General features: G+C 41.6%; 1 protein-coding gene across 1 annotated transcript; it reads right to left on the reverse strand.

Annotated features, from left to right (window-relative positions):
- smc1b (structural maintenance of chromosomes 1B) lies at positions 1–26,858 on the reverse strand (the record flags this gene model as incomplete). The annotated part of the gene is made up of 25 exons (XM_084017298.1): positions 1–354; positions 434–544; positions 1,061–1,130; positions 5,835–5,986; positions 7,198–7,352; positions 7,644–7,800; positions 7,932–8,030; positions 8,295–8,448; positions 10,314–10,459; positions 11,436–11,577; positions 12,479–12,585; positions 13,116–13,232; positions 13,470–13,607; positions 14,546–14,692; positions 15,124–15,315; positions 15,433–15,618; positions 17,636–17,843; positions 18,031–18,113; positions 18,681–18,821; positions 22,688–22,946; positions 23,391–23,629; positions 25,018–25,221; positions 25,752–25,864; positions 26,238–26,426; positions 26,750–26,858. The coding sequence occupies 25 exons, from the start codon at positions 26,856–26,858 to the stop codon at positions 277–279; spliced, it is 3,696 nt and encodes a 1,231-aa protein (XP_083873424.1). The 3' UTR covers positions 1–276.
- Positions 26,859–27,115: the final 257 nt, after the last annotated feature.

Genomic DNA, 27,115 nt, shown 5'->3' on the forward strand with positions numbered 1-27,115 from the left:
ACATCGTTAAGTCTGTGGATTTGATGAATGAGAGAAAAGTCAAAACTAGAAAACAAAACACTTTCAATTAAATGACAAAGTGTAAAAACAAGTGAAACATGTGACCACAGAAAACAGCCACAAATTGAACATAATAACCAATTTAACAAGATAATAACTTTGCCTGAGAACATAGCACCTTTGAAATGGTCTAAACACAAAAATGCAAGAGACATGCATGGAAGGGTCTACATGCAGGTGATTCCTGGCTCCGCAGGTCTTCTGTGTGTCTGCCTGTTACCCGTCGTCCTCTTCATCCAGAGGGTAGGGTTGCAGGTTCAGGGACAGAATGGAGCTGAACATGCACTCATCCAACTGGGAAAAAGAGAATAAAATAATCACGGTATTGTCACAACATGTAGAACTGAATGGAGTTGTTATAAAAGTTTGTTACGTCTGAGTAGACTCCCTGCAAAGCGTCGGCCTTGGAGAAAAACTCCTCTTTTAGGGAGATGACAATGATCTGCATGTTCTTCCTGGACTCCTCTCTGATGAAACTGGTCACCTGGATACAAACAAAATGCCCACACAAGCTATACACAGTATGAAGCTAATGTATGAAATGAGTGACTAGTACTGTAACGGGTCACTTGTAGGTGCAGCTGACAGAGAGGGGAGACCTGCAGGAGAAAACTGCCTTCCCCAGCTTTAATTGATGCATGCATAATGGTTGGAACTGGTTGGTACTAGCTTACGTCATATTTTGTTTTAAAGGAAGAAAAGATAATTGCATTTTGATATGAAATATGAAGAAATTGATTTTTTGTTTTTTATTGTGCATATATTTTTAAAGAGGTGTATGACTGGGGATGTGACATCAAAGGGTAAAAAACAAACACAAAGATACTCCGTTTGTAATTCACAGACCGAGCGACAAATCCTCACATTGGAGAGCAAGAAATCAAAGCATATTGGCCTTTCTTAATGATAAATGACTGAAACAATGAATCGCTTATTTGACTGATTGTTTCAACTCTACTGGAGATAATAATTGTATCCCTGGACGCAGCTGGGATCGTACCTTGCCAATGTTTGTGTTGTCCAGCGCCGCATCCACCTCGTCCAAAATCAAAAAGGGAGCAGGGCGGAAGCTAAGAGAAAAAACACCAGTGTTTCAAACAGACACAATGAAGCAGCGATGTGGGTCGAATGTTAAGAGCCACAGCCAATAAGAACAAATATAGCAAGTATCATATCATGTGAGACAGGTACTTCAGAAGGACAGACGTATCAGACGAGGTGATGAAGTCTGATGAACGAACAACAGTTTCAATACATAAGAAGTTAAAAAAGAAAGAGTGGAAAGTTCCTCATATAAAGTTTTATGTGAAAAAGGAGAGGGTGAACAGGCTCTCCAAATGAAACACCCTTCACATTATTATTCCATTCATCAGTTAAAAAACTTAGTCATTACATGTAAAGAATCCCAAGTCTACTGGCTTTTTCGCCCCAAGAAGAAATTGTAGTTTCTGAAAGATGTTTCACGGTCTGTCAACAGCTGTTTCACTCCTTTTTTATGTTTGTTTTCATAGCTGTGGGGGGTAATTATCCAGCTGTCCAGCTAAATTAATTTCTAGGAATCACAAGGGTTTGTTTTCTGATTTTGTGGAAATAGGATGGCGGTAAAAGACTATTATAAAAGTGTATTCTGTTTATTCTACTAGTTATCCAGTCTCTTATGTGCAGTTTTTCCTCTTATTTCCGGGAACTTCTACAGTCTCCCCTACTATAATGTGATGTGTGTTAATATAATGAACAGGGGTGCAAACTCATCAGGGATGAAAAAGGTGACAAGGACCCAAACCCCCTCGCGGAATATATATATATATATATATATACACACACAATATATATATATATACACACACACATATATATATATATTGCATATGCTTCAATGTTATTCCAGTAAAACACAAATAAGTTGCGGCTATTTAGCTTGGATGGTTATCAATTTTCACAACCCCTTTAACTCGTCCTTGATTCTTTTCCGAACAAGGGAATGAGAAATGAAGCCAGTTCTTTGTTTTTTACTTCCGTTTATTAGAATGTGACATGGGTAACTCACAGAATAAACATTTGAAATACTTCCTACTTAACTCCCTTCCCATTTGGCTCCCCCTCACCCCAACCCAGCATCCCTTGACAGAAACACAACCAAATATTTAAATAAACCTTTGTATATTTGTAATATTGAACTACATACAAAACTAAATAAAATAAACATGTCAGGTACACAAAAATCTCAAATCTTTTTTGCCTTTTTTGCCTGTACCAGTACTTCCAGTGCCTTTTTCCGCTTTTGAGCGGTTATGTGCCTCAATTTGGCTTGCCTGTCCTCCTCCACTGCAGTCTTCCTGCTTTGCTCGCCACTGGTTGATGGCTGGCACTCAAACTCTTCCTGCCTCTCTTTTTTTTTCAACATGGCCTGTTGTCTGCGAGCCTTGTCCAATGTTCCTGCAGTGTGGATGTTCCTGCAGAGGACCTTATCGACCCTGGAGAGCTTCACATCATCTCTCTTAAACATCTGGATGGCCGTCTGACTCCTGGACCTGAGGGCATATTTGGTTGTCTGGATAGCATTGTAGGTTGCCATGCTCATTTTGGTGCTTTTGTTGGTTATTATGTCTCCCATGGCACTGAATGATGATTCTACCATGGGTCCGTGGAAAATGGAGAGAGCCCCTCGAACCACATGGTTTAGGCCTGGGTACCTGCCAGTGTCCATCACTTTTGCCCACCAGTTCACCATGTTGTCACCATCGCTGTACAGGGGAAGGGTAGAATCCACATTGAATTTCACCACTTCCAGTGGCACGTCACACTGGGGTGGCACCAAGTGGCCCATCATCCCTGGCCCTGACAGCCGCTTCAGCAGTATTCCAGTCTCTGAGTGGCCTCTTACCAATGGGTCCAGAGCAGACAGTGCCTGTAGGGTCCTGCTGTTCAGTGGCAGCTTTTTCTGCATGTAGGCTGCTGTTGACATGTATGCAGTCTTCACTGTGTCGAGAAACTGCAGCACAATCGGATGACTTGGATTTTCTGCCTTGAGTTTCTCAGCCACCGGTCCAACATAAAACTCCCTGAGAGGCAGCATTTTGTCCCTGAACTCCATCTCCATGAGCTTCTTCGGTGTGGTGTGAAGATGCTCAGCCTTGACAAAGCATGCCATGAAGTTGGTGACCACTCCAAGCTGCTTGTCATGCAGTTTGTGGACAAGGGTTTGGCTACCCTGGAACACCATCACATACTCCTTGAGGATTGGAAGGACACCAAGGTAAGCGCTCAGCTGGAGGTTAGTGTTGAGACTCTCGAACCAGAGTTTCTTCACCACCCTCTCTTTTCTGTCCTTACCAACCTGTGTCATTCCTTTTTTGGAGAGATCCTGGTGGAAATAGTTGATCCTGGCCTTTGCCCGCTCACCAACACTATGGTCCTTGTAGATCTCCTGTAGGACTTCTTCGTAGAGGGTCTGGTCTGCCTTGCTAAGGAATCCATAGTAGAGCACCTTGTATGCCGGCAACATTCGGCGAGTGCTGATCCCCACATCATAAGCCGACAGCCACCGATGTGCCACAAACCGTTGTGGGTTCGTTCCCTGAATGCCCATAAACTCACAGATCTCAATCAGGTATTTCGACTGGTCTGAAGCCCACTGGTGGTCTGTGTGTCTGAGAAAAGAGCTGCTCTAGGTGGTGGCCGAAGGGAGCAGCAAACTGTTTGGCGGCATTATGGATGTGGTGGCAAGAATCTCCATCAACATCCAAGAGGTTTTGGCAGTGCGTCCCTCTGATTCTGGTCTCCAGCCCAGACTTGCTCCCACGCATGACATTACAGGAGTCCATCATCATACTGATGAGGTTGGCAAAGGGAATGTTATGGTCATTGAAAAAGGTCACCAAGGCCGTTTCCAAATATTGAGCCGTTCCCTTTAGGACTTTAATGGAGCCAAGGTGTTCAACAACCACATGCTTAAGCTCCTGATTAAAGTAGCACACAAGAATGGACAACACCTTCTTATTTGAGTTTGATGTGCTCTCATCTAAATTAATTGAGAATGGTGTTGATCTGATGCGCTCATACGTCCTCTCGGAGAAGGTGTGCCCCAGGCCCTGGACCATCTTGTATGAGGCAGCAGTCCGGGACAGCTTCATGCCCGTCAAAGCTGGTTTATCCCGAGCCAGTGTCTGGGCAAGCTCAACAATGACAGGAGCTACAGATAGGGGGAGGGAATGTTCTGCAATGGTTCCAAGAACCAGTGCCTGAAAAAAAAAAAATTGTTAGTATTTTATATGATACCACTTGCAAAGCACATTCTTTATTAAAAAAATGATTTCCTTGTCTCCTTATCTAGGCTTAATGTAATGATCTATGACAACAACTAGCACATACTGGCTAACCAACACTCACTTCTGCATTTGCTACCCTTTCAAAGAGTGGTACTGGCACCTTCACTCTTTCCCTCATCTGCTCAGGGCCTGGCATTGAGGAGCTTTGCTGTGATGGGCCGGGCATTGATGAGCTCTGTTGTGATGGGCCAGGCATTGATGGTCCCTGCTGTGACTGGCCCTGAGTTGTTGACACTAATATGCTACGTGTGGTCATAATACCCACCACCTTTTGGGTATGTTTTTCTGTTTTACAGTGTGCCAAAAGGGCATGGGAGCCCTTGGTAGAATAATTTATCTCTTTGCAGCAGAGGCTGCATCGGGCATGGCCTGGTTTGTCAATTTTTTTTGAAAAATTGAGAAAGTGGAAACACATATTCTACTCCCTTCACATTGCTCTTAGAGTCTAGCTTCAGCCAGGACCAGGACCATTTGCACCTTACTCCTGCCTCTAGTTGAGCCACAGTAATGGCATCCTCCTCCTCAAAATCTCTCATTCTGAAAACAAACTGAAGTGGGAGAGTGGTGAATTTGCTAGCTAGGCTTTCATACTTAGAACAACTAAAACGTGCTTTACATTGCAATAAACAGGCATATTATAAAACAGTTAAGGTATAAAAAGGCATTTTAAATATTGGCTAGCTAACTACGTTGGCAAGCCAAAAGAAAAAAAAATTACTTGACAAGGTAACCTGCATAATTACTTATTGTATTGTATATAATATACAGATTGCTTACCGTAAAACGAGAGCAGCTTCCTTAAGTGTTGTAACGTTGTCTCGCTGGACAGCCGGCATGAAGGACCGTTGTGAACAATTTTTTCTATATTTTTGCTAACGGGACGTAACGGTGCGTTTCAACGCGTAATTCCGCCTCGTCATCATTAAACAAAAGTCATTATGAAACGCAAAAAACAAATAATGATCAAATAAAATACATATTAATATGTATCTACTGATCTGTGCTTTAAATGTCATTTTTATATGATTACAATGATCCCAAACATTTTAATAATCAAAATCGCTGAATTTGACCATGTCTTGTTCATACAGAGAGGAGACTCGCGAGATGAGGCAGCGACAATCCCTCACACACTGGGTTGAGCGCATGCCTTTTGCCAAAGGCAACGTCACTCCTGTCTAGTACGGCATCTAGGCAGCTACAGACCCGAAGATGACATGATTACACGGGTTGGCCAAACGAACAAGCTTGGAATAAATATTTATGACAGCTTGCGTTCGCCGATTACTTGGACGCCCCCCCCCCCCCGAAATATTTTTATTGCAGATCTCCATGAATCACACAAATGACCTTTTTCGGAACAAAAACGGCGAATTTCGCCGAAAGGTGACAAGTTTGCATCCCTGAATGTAAAACTAGTCCGTTTGACTGTGAGCCTGGTGTTACCTGTGGATGGCAAACACCAGGGCGAGGGAGGCGATGGCCTTTTCTCCACCAGACAGATTGTCCATGGACATGAAGCGTTTCCCTGGCGCCACACAGTTGTAGTTGATGGCGCCGAGGTACGGCTCTTCGGGATTCTCTTCACTCAGAATGGCCTGCAGCACATGAAGCAGGATCTTATCATTTAAGGCATCTGGCTCTTGTTTGCAACACCTTCTGCAATGCCCAGTGCTAATAACAATTATGTAAAGTTTACACTGTTTGGCTTGAAGGATCCTTCATTACGCTTAATACAAAATTACTTTTTTATCTTACTTTATTTATTTATTATTAATTCACTGAATTTATCTTACGTTTGCTGTTATTCTATAGGTACTGGTGCTAGTATTCCTTCTTATATACTTAATATTTTCACTCGTTTTTATTCTGATGTTGATGTAATTTACTCTTTCATCTAACATGTTATGATGAAGCACTTTGAGTCTGCCTTGTGTATGAAAGGTGCTATACAAATAAAGTTGCCTTGCCTTTTTACTTTTTTTCTTACTCTTATCATTATTCTATTGTGCTCTGGTGTTAGAACTATCCATCCATCCATCCATCGTCTACCGCTTATCCTGTATTCAGGGTCGTGGGGGGGCTGGAGCCGATCCCAGCTGTCATTGGGCGAAGGCAGGGTTCACCTGGACAGGACGCCAGTCTATCACAGGGCCAACATGTAGAGACAGACAACCATTCACACTCACATTCACACCTACGGGACATTTAGAGTCACCAATGAACCTATCCCCATCCTGCATGTCTTTGGACTGTGGGAGGAAGCCGGAGAACCCGGAGAGAACCCACGCTTACATGGGGAGAACATGCAAACTCCACACAGAAGGACCCCTGGGCGACGTGTTAGAACTACTTCTTATATATTTTAGATTAATTAGTCTATTGTTTAGACATGTCTATATTTTTACGTTATTAGTATTTTTTATTATTCTTCTGTTTTTGATAAATCTTTGGCACAAGAATTTCCTTTGGGAAATAATTCATGCCAAAAGACACTAATAATAATTCTAGCAAAAGTTATATTTCTTCTTATTTTATGAAGGAACCAGTCGGGTTGGGAACTTTTAGTATAGAAAATATCACTTCAAACACTTCATGTACATTAAATAACATCTGATGTGCACACAAACTTACTTACTGGTTGGTAACGTTTAAGTCCGTCAGGTATAATCAAGTTCAGCCTATTTTAGGACTAAGTTTTCACAACATGACCGGCAAGGGGGTGGGAAAACAATGACTCAAATGCAGGTAAACTAAATAAAAACAAAGTTGAGAGTGAGCCTCTGTGGTTGAGGTATTGTTGCTTCACCTGTGCACTGTTGTTCTTGCATAATCTCTTGTAGATCTGATCGATTACGACACACACATGTTCAAAGCACTGGCTGAAGCGCTTCAAGCGCCGGGCTTTGACGTTCTCGAACTCCTCACAGCGTTTTCTGGCTTCTTTTGTGCTGGCTTCAAACACTGAGAGGAAACGACAGGAAACAAAGTTGACTCAGCAGTCCACGTACTTAATTTATCATATTAGGTAGAATTCCCATGTGGGAGTAAATCACTGAAGACAGCTGACCACTGAGAAAGAAGTAAACCCTGCACATTGCACATTTATCAATGACAGAGCATGTACACAAATCTTGTAAATGTTGCTCACAGATGTTTATGTAAAACATCATTAATATCAAGAGTTTACTTTTGAATTAAAAATGTAATTAGAATGATTTTATTAACTTTTAGATACATTGAACAGCAGGATACCTTCTGTCACTCCCTGTAACTTTTCCTTCACTTCCCACATCTTCTCCAGAGCTTTCAGGTCGGGGGCAACGGTGCGAAGCAGGACTCCTTCTAAAGCAGAGACAGACTCCTTCATCCTCTCCAAGTAAGCCTCCATGTCCTCCTCCGCCTGCAGATCCTGCACACACACACACACACACACACACACACACACACAAATGCAATGCATGTTATAGCTACATTTCTGGTCATAGGAATAAACTGCATAGAGAAAGAAAATTAGGACAATGACAAGGCTTGATGTCTCACCCTGAGTTCTGCGTCCAGGCCAGTGTAGGTGATGACTAGTTGTGCCTCTCTCTCATAGATGTTCATGGTGGCTGAAGTGCCCTCAGATTCTGTGTCCAGCTGCACCAAAGAGAAGAATCAGTAATCAGGTAAGACTGACACCAAAAGCGCTTCAAGTTGCGTCATTACATCTTTAGCTTTTCAAGTTTCTCAGTCTTTATTACTCTTCTGTGAGGGTTTCTACCACTTCTTTTATTACCTTTTCCTTTATTATCAAAATATGATAATTTGATCTCAAAAGAAAATCCAGTACATTTCCAAAATGATGCTGGTCTTAATGTGGTAATTCAGAAGACGAAGAAGAGTCAATTCTCTCCGTCTTACCTGAACCTCACTGATTTCATTCAGGCTCCCTGACAGCAGAGTGATGGGCAGATTCTGGATCTTGCAGTCCAGCAGCAGGTTGTGTCTGGCCAAGCGTTTCTGCTCCAAGGCCGTCTCTGCAGACATCACCTCCCGCTGACACTTCACCAACTCTCTGAGAGAAAGAAATGCCCATCCAAAATTTGTCTTCCTGTAGGATTTCATAATTTTGGTCATATAGACATTGTTTAAAAAAAAACAACTAAATATTTGAATGAATCCAGATCTATCAAAGTGTAGCCATTTAAGCATGATTACAAAGGGCACGTATGTTCACCGTTTACTAGAATCTGTATACATATTCTGGAAAGATGTTCTTTGTTACGGCCTGCATACACAATAAAAAGGCTCAGGTCGCCAGACTGTACCAAAAAAAAGGAAGACAAAACGTACCCCAAGTACGAAACAGAAAGACAAAAGGGGATGCAGACCCCAGCCAAACTGAACCCAAAAAGGTCCGATAAGTAGACTACTGATCTCCACCCCAAACTAAAACAACAAAACCAAGCACAATATAAAGACATGATGGGGTAGGGAAAGAGTGCTCCACACCAAGAAATGAAGCAGGTAAAGAGATCAAGCGAGAGAGAGACTACAGGAAGTGGATTCAGACACTCCCAAGGTGTGCAATAATGCCCCTGTAGGGCTTCCATGTAGTCATACAAAACATCATGAATGGTCATGTGAACATTTCTCCTATTTCTCCATCACCATCTATTCTTGGTATATATATAAAATCACCCCCAAATCTTCCTCCATTAAACTGAAAATCCTCCTCCTGGTGCTAGGAGATGCATTTTATTGACGTGGGAAGAAAACAAATATTACATTTGGATATAAAATTTGAAACGTTCCGTCATATATTGTTAAATAGGTGCACAATTTGACTGGCAATGTGACCGAAAAGGGTTAAGAGGGTAGTTTTCATTTCAGCTTGACTTGACTCCACAGAGGCCTAGTTGGGCAAAACCTACTATTTTGTTAATGACTGGGAGCTACATTCACTACTACGCCACTTGAAGAGTGGCACACTGCAATTAATATTGCATCCTGGGGTGAAACAGAAATTGAAAAGTTTAGAATTCCTGCAACTTAAATCAAGGCTGTGGTGAATGACAACCCATCTAATGGAGTAGCAGCCCTCAGGTTGTTGGAAGAGAGGCATGGGATACGTTCAGTGTGCTGTGCTGGCCACAGTGGTAATCACAAACTGAAGAATCCACAAATCACCAAAGTAATTTGAGCTGTCAGGTGCTTGGTGAAACATTTTAAAAAGAGTGAACTTGCCAGATCAAAGCTGAAAACAAACCCAAACCAAATTTCTTTCTTGGACATAAACTCATTCAAGTTGTTTGTGCAAGATGGAATAGCTCTTACATCACGATCAGCTGCCTGCAAGAGTAGAGGTGGTCTGTTACAGCAACTCTGCCAGTCCCAGAAGTTACAAAAGTAGAAAAGCATTTCCTTAACCTCGAAACCGAACAGTGGAGCCTGCTGGAGGAACTAGAACAAGTTCTCCTCTCTCTACCTGCTCTCATTGAAGGACTAATGTAGTCCACATTGACATTCCAGGACAGGAAAGGGGACGTTAAGATGGCCTCCAAAGATAATGCTCCAACGCCACCGTGACTCCAGCTGTCCTGCCTCCACAGAAAAAGCTTGAAACTACAGGTGGAAGTGCAAACCCCTGCACTAGTAGAGGAAAGTGACTGAGAATCCCCAACATAGCATACCACTGGGGCCCAAATATTAGGGCTTGGATTGGTAGCCCATACCTTTATGGTATCAACACAAATAACTAACACAGTAGTATTGAAACTCGCCCAGTCAAACTGTTTGTGCCCATATCTAGAAAAAATTATGAATGTTATGCAAGTGTTTTTCGATTTAATTTTACTCAATTCGTCGCTAAGTGAATAGAATAACAGAAGATTAGTGACAGACCTACAGCACAGTATGTAGTATTAGTGGTAGTGTTACTTGTTGATTTCTTTGAGGCTATTGGTTTTCTGGTCCAGCTCAGCTTTGGCAGTTGCCACCTGGCTCTTCTTACACAGCAGCTGGTTATTCAACTCCAGCAGTTTGCTCTGAACCTCCTCCACTTCTGCCAGCACCTTCTCCTCATCCTGGTGGGAGGAAACATCAAGCTGAAAAACATCTGCTGATCTTCTTTTAGCTTATTTCAAGGAAACAGATATTCAAGGAGGAAGTAGGTAATACATATTTCCCAAGTTAATTATTAACTCAACCTGTCACTCTGGACACCTTTTACCCATATTACAGGAGACTCGGGCTGGGTTCAAATAATCGATTTTCTGATTAAAATCGATCTTCATTTGAATATTTCAATATCGATTAATAAAGTGGGCATTGTGACTCCTCCAACGTTTCTTCAGTAAATTGATCATTTTGATCCATCAACCACATGATTAGATGACATTTGATGGGAAACATGCTCTAAAATAGTGAAACACAGAATTTAGAAACATTAAAACAGAAAACACGGAATTTGGGGAAAAAATAAAACGGAATCTGGAAAATTAATGTAAACAGATTTTATAGGCCCTTACTACTAGTAGTAGTGAACCAAAACATGGCCAAACATATGGGATTTGTTAACCTATTGAAGGTTGTTCTCTCTCTATCCCAGGGTGCTGTTCAGATTGTGTCCTTTCACTACATTCCCTGTTGCAGTTACAGAACTTACTTGACTTCCATACAGACACAAATAAGATATCATGCAAGCCTGACAGGCTGTCATGTTTAATAAAAAGTACATACGTGTTACTGCTTTGGGGTCAATTCTTAATGTAAACATTAATATTTTAATAATGCACAAAGTTAGAGGGTTCTTTGTACAATTTACATCATTAGTTCTATGAGAATCAATTTCATATCCAAGCAAAATTGGTATTGTAACTGAAAAATCCCTAACCAAATCGATATTGACTCAAATCAAATCAGAGATTAAATCAAATCCGGATCTTGTGAATCTGAATTGAATCGATTCGGGAAATCAGTGGCGATACCCAGCAGTACAGGAGACAGCTTGACGGTGACAATGCAGAGTGAATGCATGAGATGACTACATAAGATGTCTACCTTCCTTTGCTTGGCCATAGCTCTCTCCTCCTTGTTAATGGTTTCCTCCATTTTGTGGAGCTTCTTCTTCTGCTGCTCCAGTTGGTCTTGTTCGTATGTGAGCCGTGCATTCAAGCGATTGCACTGACTCTCAAAAGCGAGTCTGCACAGACATCCACACAAAAACCATCATTGTAACACAAGCAAAGATCATGTAATGACAAAAAACTCTTGATAATTATGAACCTGAAGTTACATAAAAGAAGGATTTGTTAGAATTTTTGTTTAGTCCAATTACATTACAATTATAGGTATATTATAGGTAGTTGATAAAGGTCTGAGGCACGAATCAGCAGACACGGTGTTGTGACGGGATGGGAGCATAACAAATGAACATTCTGGACTTCAGCTCTCTATACCACCTACTGCTGTAACATGTTATGTCAAAAGGTCACAAGTAAAAGAAAATGTTATGTCAAATAAAAAATGCAAAAGATAAGAAAATATTATGATGAAGATTTTATCCTGTGGGTAATGGGGGCGGGACTAGATAAGCCTTGGCTTCTCCCGCTTTCCCTTTCGGCCATGTGTATTGTATTATTTGATGTGTGATGATGACAATTTAATTGACATGCCCGAAAAATAAATAAATAAATAACTGAATTATATTACAATACTTAGTATAATAATAAAGATCCTTAAAGAACGAATAAAGGAAAACTAACAGGCAATTCTATTAAATATTAAGTTAATCTCAGTGAGCACCTTTCCAATATTTCTCAGTCTTCGTAATTGTTGGAAACCTAAAAAATAGTTAATCTTAGCAACTGTTTCAGACATTTGGTGATTACTGTGATTATAACAAAAAAAGCCATTTAAAAGCTTATGTGTTTTTCTTAGTGATCTAAAGTCATACATATCCTCATATATAAATCAAATCATAATTTTGGAAAGCTATTCTCCTTTTAATTCCTAGTATTTCATATTCATCACAGATGGTTGGTTTAGTTCAGCACATACAGTGTGGCACTGAAGATGTGCTGCAGCTGTGTTGTTTGTCGTACCGCTTCTTGTCAAGCTCTGTCTTTTCTTTCAGGTGCTCCTGTTCATACTCTCTGATGTTGTCCACACCGATCTCAGCACAGAAGTCAGAAAAGACCAAATCCTCCATCTAAATACACAAAAGCATATTCTGTACAGTACACCGTTTAGTCAAGTCATGGCAATGTATTTGTATTGCCCAATATAACAAATTGGACTCAAGGAGCTTCACAATCTGTACAGCAGAGTCATCCTCTGTCTTAGACCCTTGCTAGTGTCTGAAACAAATATAGATAGATTGTAAATATATGAATAATATGGATCGTCAAGCAACTCTGAAGTACATGAAACCAGCTATGTAACAATGCCCGCTTTAGTTGATGTCAGTGAAATACTTTTTTTAGCACTTGGAAAGTCCCATTTGGAATTTTTGAAACCGTCAGCTATTGCAGCCATCCTGTTGTATGCCAGTGGTCCCCACTCAAAAACAAAATGCCAACTTTCTGATATTCAATATGGCACTGAGACTGATGAAGATACACCAACCATGTTTTATTCACTTTAACTGAGGCAATTACCTAAAAAAGTAATGGTATGAATCTACTGGTAACCTCAGCATGAGGGTCAAAATGCAGTCAAACAGGTTGGAGACAGCAATACCTTGTCAATCTGGTCTCTGATCTTCTTCATCTCTGATTCCTTTGCCTCCACAACATCCTGCTGCATCTGGATCTGAGAGTCCAGGTTTGCTAGTTCACTCTCCCTATGAGATATCGCCTGAGAACAATCAGCAGGAGATTTTAAAACAGAGTTTTGACATTATCTCATTCTCATTTATCTCTGCTTCCTGTGTCCCTATGATACAATATATCCTTGTACATACCATATGATCTGGGAAGTACAGAGCTATCTGAATGCACGGGAGCTCTGATTTAAATGTACACATACAGTTGAGCCATGTCAAAGAACAACTTCTCAATACTGATAACATCTGAGAAAGTACTGTGACCCTACCGCCCGGCATTCGAGGATCGTTTTTTTCTTAAGGTTTTGCAGCTCCACTTTGGAGTATTTGAGGCGGGTCTGAGCACCCTGAGCCTGAGCAATGATCTGGTTAAGTTCTGAATCCTTCCGCTCCAGCCTCATCAAATCCTGTCAGAGAACCAAAACACAGAGTAAAAGTTAATTGTGAATAAATTATGCACTCTTATATAGTAATTCAGCCCATGTGTCTCTCATTTTTGATAAAATAATTGATCAATTAATACGGAACGTAACAATCGAAGTAATTTTTGAGTCAGGACAGGACATTAACTAAATTCATTTTGAACCTAAAAGGCCCTAAAGTTTACATGGTAGCCCAGGGGTGACAGAGCTTGCCATATAGCCCCAATGTCCCAGGTTCGACTCCAGCCTTGGGACCTTTGTTGCATGTCATACCCCTCTCTCCCTCTCACCCATCCTGTCAAATTAAAGTTGTACTGTTTTAAGATTTGAGATACGTTGCTTCTAGCGGCCTCTTTGGCAATAGATGTAACTGCAGGCAAGCCTCTGGAACCTCATTTCCCAGAGTTCCTTTGGAAACCCAACAGTGTCGACTGTATGATGTAAATTGTGATCCTTGTTTCCCCTCGTTGTCACTTTGCTTCTTGATTACTTTCCTTCTTCACTTCCTTAGTTTTTTTGTTGTTTGTTTTTCTTGGACTGGAAGTTGAGTGGTCTTCTTTCTCTGCCTGTTGATCCTCCATTGTGAGTCAGCAGTAATGAAATCTACCTGGCCAAACACTTTAGACTAGAGGGAGCCTGACTCAGCAGTTGGAAGTTACAGATTTCAGATTACAAGTAAACGCAGCATACTTCCATGAGTAGCTCCACCTGCAGACCAACCGCTGCTGACTGATGTAAAAAGATTCACCAATACAGCACATTGAATTTTGAGATCCAATTTCTGGGCAAAGCGGCAAGTACTTTCATTAGTGGGTCACATGATCAATCACCATTGTTTTTAACTCACTCTTTGATTGATAGCAACTTAAAAGACAATTAAATAGATACAAATTTTACAGTAAAATTTTAGGGCAAAATCTCACGCGCATCTCTGCTGTCAGCTGGTTCTTGCGTTCCTTCAGCCGCATCACATCTTTCTCATCCCAGCAACGAGCTTTGTACTGCAGGTCACAGGAGCCTCCAGAGATCACACCGGTCTTTGTAAACAGCGTCCCATCCAGAGCTACTGTCTACAGAAAACACATCTGCTTACATGCATAAATGCTTACATATCAGTCTGTAAACATGTTAAAGGCTGCAGATTAGATGGGAATGTTTGGATTTTGGAAAATGTATAATGTTGCCTGTTTCAAGTGACATTATTTACTTAGAGTCAGCATTTTAACCCCAAACATGCAAATCAATTTCTGTCAGTGAGTTTTACTTATTAGCTTTTTAAGACATGCTCCACACCCGACAATGCTTTTGACAACATCACGTTCGCTGTGGCCCTTGGTCTCTCATATAGTGATTAATATTTTTGACTTTGCTGGCTGCCTGCTCCAAACACCATGACAGACCCTGAGGAATCTGGAGTATAGATGAACCAAACAAAATGTCTCATGCTTTTGTTGGCCTACTGATCTTTATCCCAATGTCTGTGGTCAGGGGCCAAGCTTACCTTAATGCGCACTTTTCCGTCAAACGCCACACTCCTTGCATCTTGAATGGTGTCACACACTAAAGAGTTGCCACAGACAAACTGCACCACTTTCTTCAGCTGGGAGGCACCTGGGCCAGCATTAATCTGTATAACATCAACCACCATCTTGGCACCCGGCACCTCCCTCAGCCGCTCATTAAGAGGATGCACCTGGGCACACGGTAGTGATGGTTAACACATGTGCATTAGTTGTGTGCTACTATGATTGGCAAAGAAACAATTCTGAATAGTGAAAAACATTTTCAACCATCCAAAAAAGGTACTAACATCCAAGTAGTCAATGGGCAGGAACGTCTCAGGATCGGCTCGCTCCTCCTTGATGAAACGGATAGAGTCACGGGCCACCTTCTCTGAAGAAACTACAATGGCGTTCATGAAGTGGCCGAACACTTTGATGACAGCCAGCTGGTACTTCTTATGGATGGGGCGGCACAAGTCGGACAGACGACCAAACTGGCACAGGAATGCAAGTAAAGAATAAATGGCTGGGGAATCATTTCTACAGATAAAGTAAAGGGCTTTCTGAACATAAAAATAGTGAGTAATGATTATGTAGTAAAAAAAAGAAAAGAAAAAAAGAAATGAAGCTCAGTCCGTGAGAGAGAGCATCAATCAGGATGTGAGGAAGTCAAGTGACTGCAGGGACAGAGGTGAGGCGGTGCCTGATCTCCAGCTGTAGGCAGCCGGATCATCTCAAACTCTGACTTACAAAGAAATCACATTAAAAAACACAGAAATTACAGGTCTACATTTTTTTTCTTTTTCTCTATACCCCATCTCAGGCGGAACAGATTACTATCACAGTGGGCAATTTATCAGACTTGGAATCTTTCATTGATCACTACTACTTCCAACAGAACAACATTAACTCCGACAGCAGCAGCCCATCTACCAAAAGAAAAAGAGACTCGTCCACAGACACAGAAGACTTAACATCACAGACAACCCAGATTGAGGCGGGTGTTCTATCTAGCATAAACAACTCACTACAGTCATCTGTAAAAACTTCTAACGAACAAATAAAAATCATCATTAAAGAAAACATATCAATGAAAGAAATCATCTTGCACTCATAAAGCATGCGAGACAAAGGCTTCATGAAAACTCACCTCAAACTCTCACCAGACACTGCAGAACAAACAACAAACGACATATCGACCAACAAGATGCAAACTAACCTGTAAACCTTTTGTCCGTTCTCTGGTTTGGCTTCATATTTGCTATTTGATTCTTTGATCTCTTTGTACGCAAATGTATGCACCGGCTGCGCCATTACATTACATTACAGTCTGTCCCCGCTGCCTGTCGCTCTTACTCCTAAAATCTGCATTTGTCTTCTATTGCTCACTCTTTCACCTTTTTAGACACACACACACACACACACACACACACACACACACACACACACACACACACACACGCATACACACACACACACACACGCATACACACACACCCTATGAAATACAATCACCATTTGTGCGTCAGTTCCAAAGCTTCAAGTTGAGAATCTCTGAACTTTAAAAAAAAGCGCTGATGATGTCACTGTAGAAAGTGGAGCTTGTTTTGGCTGTGTCTGTCCTGAGTTATATATGACAATGAATGCAACATTGAGATGAGGGGCTCCCCAGTGCCCCTATTGGTGCTTTTCTGCCAGAAAATGACGCTATATGGTCACAGGTCCTTATCCTCACTCATTAGTTGGATGTAATGGTTCACAACATTCATGGTTCGGTTCCTACCTCAGTTTTTGGGTCACGGTAAAGAAAAGAATGAAAATGCACAAAATGGCACTTTGAAAATGATTAACATTCAAGAGTTTAGCCACTACTAACATATTGCCAATAAAATATTAATTACAAACATAAAACAGAAATGTCTAATGTGACTCAATTTTCCCTGGGGATCAAAAAGTACTTCTGATTGTGTGATCTCCATCATAAAACTCGAAGAGCCCCGACCTGGGCTGTAATTTCAACTTGTAGGGTAGACACAACAGGCTGACTGAAAAACACATGTGAAGGCACATTGTAGCGGCTCAAGCACTTTGAAGACATGCTTTAATTCTGGGTTCTCTATGATCGAGTGTGGTCACTATAAGCATCAATAAACACTTCATCATTAGTTACTCTGGCTCTGTGTGAATCTGCAATGGGAGGCTCCGTAAACACTGTGGAGAGAAGGTATCGCTGTCTAGTCCGTTATTGTTTCACTCTGCTAATCAAAACATTAGGGTGACGCTGTAAATTGAATTAAGTGTATCCACAGATGTACCTGACTTCTGTTTAACAGTGTTGGCATTGGCTTAATTAACCCCGCTAACCAACTACCATGCTACAACTATCAACAACTGGTGCGCTGTCAAAAATACAGAATTTCTTTTCCACGTGTGAGAGTAGTAAAATGCAAACATTTGTTTGGGTCACAGGGTGTACCAAAACCAAGTGTCATGTGGCCATCTGTCTCTTACCACAGTTTCGGGGTAGAGTCTGTGGAGCCTCTCTAGCAGCTCTTTGCGCCGCTGCTGGAATCTGCTCTCCTGGCTGTCCAGATGGGCGTTCCTCAGCTTGTCTAACACCTGGCCCAGCTCCTGGTTCACCTCCTCGCTGCGCTGGCGGCCTCGCTTCAGCTCGGCACTGAGGCTCTCCTCCTGCTGACGAAACTCTTCAAGAGATGACCTGAAACATGCATTCATTCAATAAAGTATGCTCAGTTTACTTGTGTGATGTTACATCCTGATGTCTGGAAATATATCATATGTCACTAATAAATAACCATGAAATCAATCAACTCCTCCATGGCAGTCAGGGACAAACAGGCATTATATCGTAAAGCCATGTGGAACAAGGTGTGCACATGACGTACTCGCAGGACGTGCTGTACTCCTCAAGCTTCTCTGCTCTGCATATCAAATCTTCCAGCTGAATCTGGTTGTTCCTCATAGCATCCTATAAACAGATTATGTTCAAAGAGTGGTAAAATTAAAGCGGCTATTATTTATATTTTAATTTTAATTCACTCTCACTGCTTGTGTCATTTTGTCTGCAGCAAGTAGCTGATTTAAGCAAAAAACCTCCAATAACTTTCAGCTCAGAGTTTTAGCTTTTGTAAAGGAAAATACATTTTTAGGTGAGCAACAGTATAGGAACAGATAGACTTAAAATAGATTAAAGTGAATAATACTTAATATTTAGTTGTAAATTCTTTGCTTGCAATAATAATATAATAATCCTGCGACCCTTTGACATCACCAAACATAGTTCTTTTGTGATGCTTTTCCAGGCTTTCACCACAGCCTCTTTCAGCTGTTGTTTGTTTCAGGGGGTTTCTCCTTCAGTCTCCTCTTTAAAATGCATGCTCAATAGGGTTTAAGTGTAGAGATTGACTTGGCCAGTCTAAAACCTTCCACTGTATATACTGTATATTTCCCTCAGGAATTGTGATAAACTGGTCATTCCCATGATCATTAACTTCAAAGATTTGTAGTGGTAGCACAAATGTGCCACTGACAGTACCTCCACTTCTTGCTTGTGGTGCTGGTCGAAAGCAATCTTCTCCTTGTGTGCTCTCCCGTCCCAGAGTAGTTTCTCTGCCTGCTGCCTGAGCACAGCCGCCTGCTTTCGGGCCAGCTCCTTAAGCTCTTTGTATCGCTCTAACTGGAGCAGAAATAAATATATTTTTTTTGTTGTCCATTGTGATTTTGTAGCATCTGCAGTAAGGTAATTTGGTTGTTAATTGTGATTGTGGAGACATTGTGGATAAATGTTGACAAGTCTGATTTGCATATCCATTGATTGGGACAATTTTATCTCAGTTTAACACATTCAATTTGCAAGACAAGCATGGATGGTGAGATTAGATTAAATAAGATATATGTCGTGGACATTCAAGTTTGTATTCAATATACAGTGATCACAACAAAAAACACAAAAACTCTAATATATATCACGACTGGTTAATCTGAAATCAAGTGCAGCCAAAAAAATCAGTGCAGCATTGCCAACAACTTAAATGATGTTATCCCAACTCGTCACGGTTAAGTCGCCACTTAACTTGTATAGTTGGGGTAAATTGATTTACTGTAGTCAATGCATGTGAGTAAGTTATAGACCCTCAATAAGGTCCACTGGGTTAACGATGATGCAGTGTTTCCCACACATTTGGCACACCGCCTTAGTCTAATTTCGGCTGCCATAGGGCCCTAGTTTCGTAGACCAGGCGCAGTCAGCGCGCAGCGCACGTGCGCCACGCCGGCGGGGTGTGTCCGCCTGGACTTTGCAAGTTTCGTGCACCGCGCAGGCTCGCAAAGGCACACCTCCCGTCACTCCCACCTGCGCAAGTGGGAAAGAGGGAGGAGAAGAAGGCGTGAGTGGGAGACGAGTGGGAGATGAGGAGGAGACGAAGCGTGGACTGGGATTAACACAGCTTTGATCTTCACCAATCAAATGAGCTCCTCTCCTCTCCTTTAATGCGTTAGGGGAGGTTCAGTGCAAGTTCCGTCACTTGACAACCCGATGACAGAAGCAGCGCCGCCGCTCCCACCACGCTCATCACGTGCTGTGCGTGCGTATCATAATAATAACAATGCCGATATTATAACATTTCGGATTTTATGAAGCTGCTGGGACGCGACAACAACTGGACAAGACCCATGCTATTTGTAAAACTTGCCACGCTAAAATCAAATACTTCGGTAGCACCGCTAATATGAGGATTCACATTAGCCGATGGCACGCTGAGCTAATGTTAGCCTCTGGTCACAACGGAAAGAAAACTACTGACCCAGCACAGCCAAAGATCGACGAGTCCGCGAGAAAGCCATCCAAGTCCAAGAGAGCCCAGAGGATACCTCGGTGTGTAGGAGCTTATAGTGAAGGACTTACGGCTTTATAGCGTCGTCATTAACGTGAATGAGGAATTAAAATTAAAACACGTTGGTAGGCTTGGCCTATAATTATATTTTTCTTTACAACTTAATGTAACAAAACATGTGAAATTTGTTAACATCTGAATTTAAAAGCAGCTTTCTAAATAAAGAGTTCATATTTATCTGACTGTTTGTTTTAATTGATGAAAAAGCCATGTGTGGTAATATTGAAAATTGAGGATGAAATGCATCGAGATGCATCAAGATGCATCGTAGATTCGAATCGAATCGCATCGTAGACTGGTGAATCGTAATCGAATCGTGGGGGCAGTGAAGATGCACACCTCTAATTACGCCGGCTCCGCCACCCTGCGCTGCGCCACGAAACTAGGGCCCATAGTCTCAATGTTCGTCCAAAATTATTTTATCAAGGCAAATGGACTTAACTAGCGGCTCTAATGATAGGCCTGAACAGGAGGGCAGCAGCGCTTATTATTAGAGATGGTCCGATCAGGTTTTTTGGGACCGATACCGATCACCTAAAGCCTCACCGATCCGATTACCGATCAGAACCGATCGATCACGTGGAACGATATTATTAATATTTATATTATTTTACTCTTTTTCCCCATTAATTCATCCACTCATGCAAAGGCCTATAGTCTTTCATTTATGTTAACCTTGTAATTATTTATTTATACTACTAGATTACCTTTATTTATTGCATGACAGTAACTTCAATATTCCTTCATAGCAGCAGTGGCACTGTGGAAAACAATATGCCAAAATGGGCAGCCTCTAGAGAGCAGTCAAGAAGAGCTGAAGGTTGAAAGTTCAATCATTTATTTATTGATATTAGCCATTTAAACAGCTATTTACATTTTAAATAGCTATATTGTTGCATACATATAAAATACAATAAACAATATAAATATAAAATATAAATTGAGCCTATATAACAGGCTAAACAAACTCAAAATGCCAAACTCAACATTGGCAGTATAGTGGCATTATTGCACAATGAACTATAGTGTAACATATCATTGCTCACTCTCACATTTCTTAGGCCTTGAGGATCATGTAAACAAACACACTTCAAGTAAATAGCCTGTGGCAGAAATGACATAGGACTAACGTCCGAGCTCCATATATCACTGGTGAAGCTAATTTTCGAAGCGTCGTTCAATAAGCTTCCAATATGTGCATGCACATCATTGTATAAAGCAGGCAGGGCTGTATCTGCAAAGTACTGGCGGCCTGGGACAACGTACCAGGGGTCGAGTTTAGCGACTAGTCTCTGAAATCCGAAACCTTCAGCTGAAAGGCTGGTCGTCCAGGCAGATGAATTCCATCACTGTTCTAGTGATTCCCATGGCCTTTTCATTGCGAGGGTTGTAGGGCTGCGTGCTCTCCAATGTCTTTTGCAGCAGTGCCCGTGGGGTCGGCGTTGTCTTTTTCTTTTCACTTGTCAGTTGCAGGAAATCGTTATGTTCTCTGCCGTGAAATGACTTCAAGTGCCGAATTAAATTTGTAGTATTAAAACTACTGGCTTTATTTCCCCCACGAGGCACTAAACGCTTGCATGCGTTACAGCTAGCGTGTGTAATATCTCTCTCACATATTTCAAAAAACTGCCATATAGCTGACATGTTAGCAGTGCATGCAGGCAGTGTGACCACAACACAACACTTCTTCTTTGTTTTGAAGCGGCAGCGGTTTGGCGCACTACCGCCCCCTTTGGATCCGGAATGTAACAAACACAAGCATAATATATATATAATGGGATCGGTGATTTTAACCTTTTATCGGATTTCCGATCGATCGTTTTTTTTACCATATCGGCCCGATCCGATCAGTTACCGATCGATCGGCACCATCTCTACTTATTATAAGGGGAAATCCTCGCGGCTGGTTTGGCTCATCAACCTTCTGTTTTGCCAGTGCATGCGCGTACAGCCCCGTTCACATACGCCGCTACTCGCCTGTCGCCCCTCGCTTTCTTGTGGCAACTCTCTGTTGACATCAACTGTCAATCATCTCTAATCTACATTCCGATTGGTACTCGCTTCACTCGCATCGCAGAAAGTTAAATTATTTTATCTCCGTACCCGCCCACATCGCATCGCCTGTCCTGGCCACATCCCAGTAGAACACATTCACATTCATTGACAGTTGTCGCTCAGAGATGGGCGAGTGGCGACGTATATGAACAGGGCTTGAGTCAAAAAAACAAAACACCAAGTAAGTCACCCACTTATATTAATAATAATAATAATAATAATAGTCATAATAGACTAATAGTATAAAGGCTCAGCACTGTGTTTTAGTCATTTTTGTTTTCATCTTTTCTTGAATGCTTAAACTCCTCAACCCCATTTAGTATGTCAACATTTGGATCAGTACCAGCAGTTTGTAAGAAATTGGTCAGTAATGTCATATTTTGGTTCTCAAAATTCACCAAATTGATGCATTAGAGTGAAATCTATTCAAAATGTTCTGCATGCCCCCGGACCCCCTTAGAGGATCGTGAGCCCCCCCACCTTAGTCTCCAAAGATCCTGTGGGAAACACTGGATGATGTTTTAGAATACTTAATGTATAACCCTGGCCTTTGGTTTGGCTGGGGAAAGGACATGCCGTTGTTTGACACACTCACCTGATCCTCATCCAGCTCGATGGCTCTCTCCAGGGAGGCTCCCCTCTCTTGAGCCTGCTTCTCATAGTTCCTCCAAGTCCCCTCCAAGTCAAAGATCTCCCGACGTCCTTCTGCTATCTCCTGCTCTTTAACAGCTATCAGTTTCTGGGTCTTGCTCAGGGCATTACGAACCTCCTCCGCCTTGTTTTTGTGGTGGGAGGTGTTTACCTTGGCTTTGACATACTGGGATTGAACCTGAGACAGGGTATGCTCCTGGGCACTGAGTGACAAAGTGAGAGGAGACTTTAGTTAGTACATTATATGCTCGTTCTATTGCAGCTAAACAGATGCTAATCATTAGAGACTTGCCTTTTAAATATCCCTACATGGAAATATAAAGCGGCTGGTAAGCCACAAATCAAATGTGTCAATTAGCAATACTTGAGGGTATTTTCTGATATACTGGTTAATATGTTGTGTATTTTAGATTATTTTTTGGGGGGGTTATCCCTTTATTTGACAGTGATATTTGGCAAGAGACAGGAAATGTGGGGAAAGAGTAGGGGAATGACATGCAGTTAATGGTCTGGCAAATCGAGAATCAACCCAGGGACTTGCTCGGCATCTGGCCTAACGACCCTGCTATCAGGTCGCCCAAATACTTTCCCCTCTCTCTTTCAACTACATCATTTTCAAATACACACACACGCACACACACACACACCGGATTTCCTTCTCTAGGTGCTGCTGCTCTCTGGTGAGCCGTCCATGTTCCTTCTTGTAGGTTTTGACCGCCTGATCCATATTCACCAATATGGTGTTCTTAGCAGCTGCAGCCGACTGCTTCTCTGTCAGGGTGTCAGTGATAGCATTGATGCCCTTCTCATTACAGTAGATCTGCGACAGTCTCAGCTGCAGGTGGTTTTCATTAAGGTTGTCCAGCAGCGCCTGGTACCTCTCGGCCTGGAAAAGTGGGAGGTGTGTGGACGAGTTAAGCAATGGACAGCAAAGTTGAAGAGACACTGTGTGCTCCAGTACCTATACTACCATTAGGGGTGGGAATCTCTTGGCACCTTATTTTTTAATGAAATGTGTTTTATAAAAAAAGGAAGCCCGAGGCCCGACCCGACCCGGCTCATTTGCGTATTTTTTCGGCCCGACCCGTTGAGAACTCTACGGAGCAGCTACAGTGTAAGCATAGCCTCGCTGTGAGCGAGCCGAACGCCAAAACAAGCATTTTTAAAGTAATTTACATATTCGACAGACTTAACAGACCATGACTTGGGACTTTTTACCAGCCATTGTTACTTGGACATACTCTTTATCCGTATATCGCAATTAAATCACAATATCGTTTTTTGATTTATGAGCATAGAACTGCTGTAAACCAGCCAATCTCTGGCTTGCTATTCAGAGTGAATGCAGCTCTATAGGATTCACCGATCCCCCTCCGGGTAAAGTCATAAACTCAGACAGGATGCTGTTAAGTTTCCTGGTGTATCTGGGACATCCACAACATGTATAAAGCAGTAATAATGTTTATTTCAGCCATGAATGATGAAACATTATCGGTGTAAACAATGTGTGTTTGGTGCGCATGCGTGTAAAGCAGAGAATTGGCAGCTGCTTTCTGTAGCGCTCTGCAGCAGACGAACTGAATGTTGCAGCGGGCGAAATTATTTCAGTTTTAAAATTCCAATTATTAAATTATCTGGATTGAGACATAATCAATATTCTAGAGAGAATCGCGATGCATCGAAGAATCTAATAGTTTTCCCACCCCTAACTACCATCCTATTAAGTATACCAGAAAGTAAGTAAGAAATGTGATAATGTATGCAACATTAGTTTTTAAAAATACAAGGAGGTCCTTTTCCCCTGCTTGAGCACCGGCCTCCTGAGATGTCTGTGCCTGGCACTGGGTCACAGTACTGGGTAAATTATGTGGCCTCTGGTTACAATGTGGTATGATATGGTTAATAGATTATTTTCCCAAACTCATGAAGTGTTCCAACTTAGTATTTCAGAACAGTTAGGGCACGTGTTTCTTCATTGATCTTTCCATGTCTTTCCATGAGGGGTTTAGATGTTTGTGGATGCCCTTTTTGTTCTTGTTGCTTTCATGTTTTGAGGGACATTGTTAAAGTCCCTCATTCTGGAAGCTGTAACCACAAATGGTAAATTGTGTCCTCCAGATTGGAAAATTAATAAAAGCCACCTGCTCTCAGCTGGATACTTAATTCAGCTGTGAGGGGTTTTGAATGTAGCTGGCATATCAAATAAACTGCAAGTATGGGTGACTTCGGGGATTGAGATGAGCAAGTGACTGTGTGTGCCTTGTGTGACTTTACCTCTACTTTTTCCTGAAACACCTGTTTCTTCTCAGCAATGGCTGATTTCTTCTTGTTGAAATTAAAATGTGTGTCCTCTTTGGCCTTCAGCATGGCCAATTTCTTCATATCATATTCTGCAGCGTACTCTCTCGACTGACTGATGCACTCAAACATCTTGGTCCTCTCCTTTGGGTCTTTCAGAGCTATGGACTCTACTGCCCCCTGGTGAGGAGCATAATGAGCACCAGACTTCACTTGCACTTCTTTTACTGTGAAGCACGTTGTGATCGTATCTGTGAAAAGCGCTGTATAAATACATTTTACTTTGCTTACTTAAAGACTTGTTTGCAAGACAGTATTACTACCAGCCATGACAAATGCTAACTGATCCCTTTATAACTGTTATTAGTGCATTTGGAATAGTATGTAATTGATACATTTCAGCTTTCAATTTCAAATAGGGAAAATATTGTGTATGTTCTCCAACATAAAGTATAATATGTGTTGCACTGCTCTGTATATTGTCTAGTTATCTCTCAATGTAATTGTATGTTTCAGTGCCCATATCAAGTGTTTTTTTTAGTGTGTGTATAGTGTCTTGAGTCACAGAAGTGACAGCATGAAGATTGTCTTGGCAGAAAAGCATGAGTATTATGTTTATATTTACACCTGATCTTACTATCTCCACAAGTATTCTACACAATAGTATGCTTTCATGTGTATCGACAACAAACGTTTATGACAGCGTTTACCTGGAACACAAGACAGTTTTTAGCTTTGGTCACAATGCCGATCTTCTCCAACTCCTCCATGTATTTGCCCAGAGATACATGTTCACCATTGATGCGATACTCCGAGGAGCCACCTAATACGAAAATGAACCGCAGTTATGAGAGCAAATTTCTACTTGATACTACTTGATGCATCTTTGAAAATGCATTTCTTTCTTTTGAAACTGGTTAAGATGTTTTTAATGCAAAGTTTTTTGTAAAGCAATTCAATTGTGAAACTCTTTAATCTAATTAGCATCATTTTAGAGTCTTCTTCTTTCCAGAACATGCAAACATATTAATCAACCAAGAACCACCAAGCATAATCGACTGACACTATGTAGTAACAATGTTATGATGCAGGCTAGGACAATGGACCTGTCTAGAAAGTTCATTGTCCTAACCTGCATCATTATCAGTTAACTATAACATAAAAAGTGATGAGTGAGATAAATTCAGTCAACTGACCTGAGATGCCTCGGCAGAAGACGGTCTCCTGGTCATGGTCGTCGCAGTACCGCAAGGAGACGCTGACAGAGCCGCGCACTGGATCCCCGATGTGGGCTCCATGGACCAGGTCTCTGAGGTGCTTGACTCGGAGGGAGGCAACCCGCTCCCCGATGGCAAAGCTCACGGCGTCCATCACGTTGGACTTGCCTAGTGGCGATTTTTACATATCTCACTCTGAGTGACTAACCGGATAGAGCAATGGTTTTTAACGGTCAGTATTCAAGCTAGCTAGCTAAGTTTAGCTTTTTATGGCGCATTCATTCTTCACACAAATACATGTTTTACACAAAAATATGATGCGCTTGTTTTTTTTTTCATTGACTCCAACAGTATATTCAGTGAGATATAAATAGTTAAATACATAAAAAAAGAGGGTTATGCTAAACTGTAGAGAATGGGCCGCAATGTACCGTTACCGTTGTACTTTAGCTAACTAGCTTAATACTAAAACAGCTAAAATGTCCACTTACCAGAGCCATTTGTGCCAATAATGCAGTTAAATCGCATGAACGGACCTATAACAGTTTTCCCTCGCCACGACTTGAAGTTTTCAATATCAATTTGCTTTAGATAGCCCATTTTAATCTCACTTTTAAACAGAAAAGCAACCGCCTAATTTAAGGCTGAGTCATCTACGGTAATGGAAGTACGCAGGAAAGAGCGAGAGGCGCGAAGTACACGTAACGGCCCGTTGGTGTTGCCAGATTGGGCGGATTTCCGATTTTTTACTCGACTGAATTCACTTGCCAAAATAAGTGTGTATACGCTTATTTTGGCAAGTGTATATTATACTATGACTGTATAAATACGTCAACACGAACAATCTGCGTCGACGC

The sequence above is a fragment of the Eutrigla gurnardus genome (genome assembly GCF_963514095.1).
Source record: "Eutrigla gurnardus genome assembly, chromosome: 9".
In the NCBI taxonomy this organism is placed as follows: Eukaryota; Metazoa; Chordata; class Actinopteri; order Perciformes; family Triglidae; genus Eutrigla; species Eutrigla gurnardus.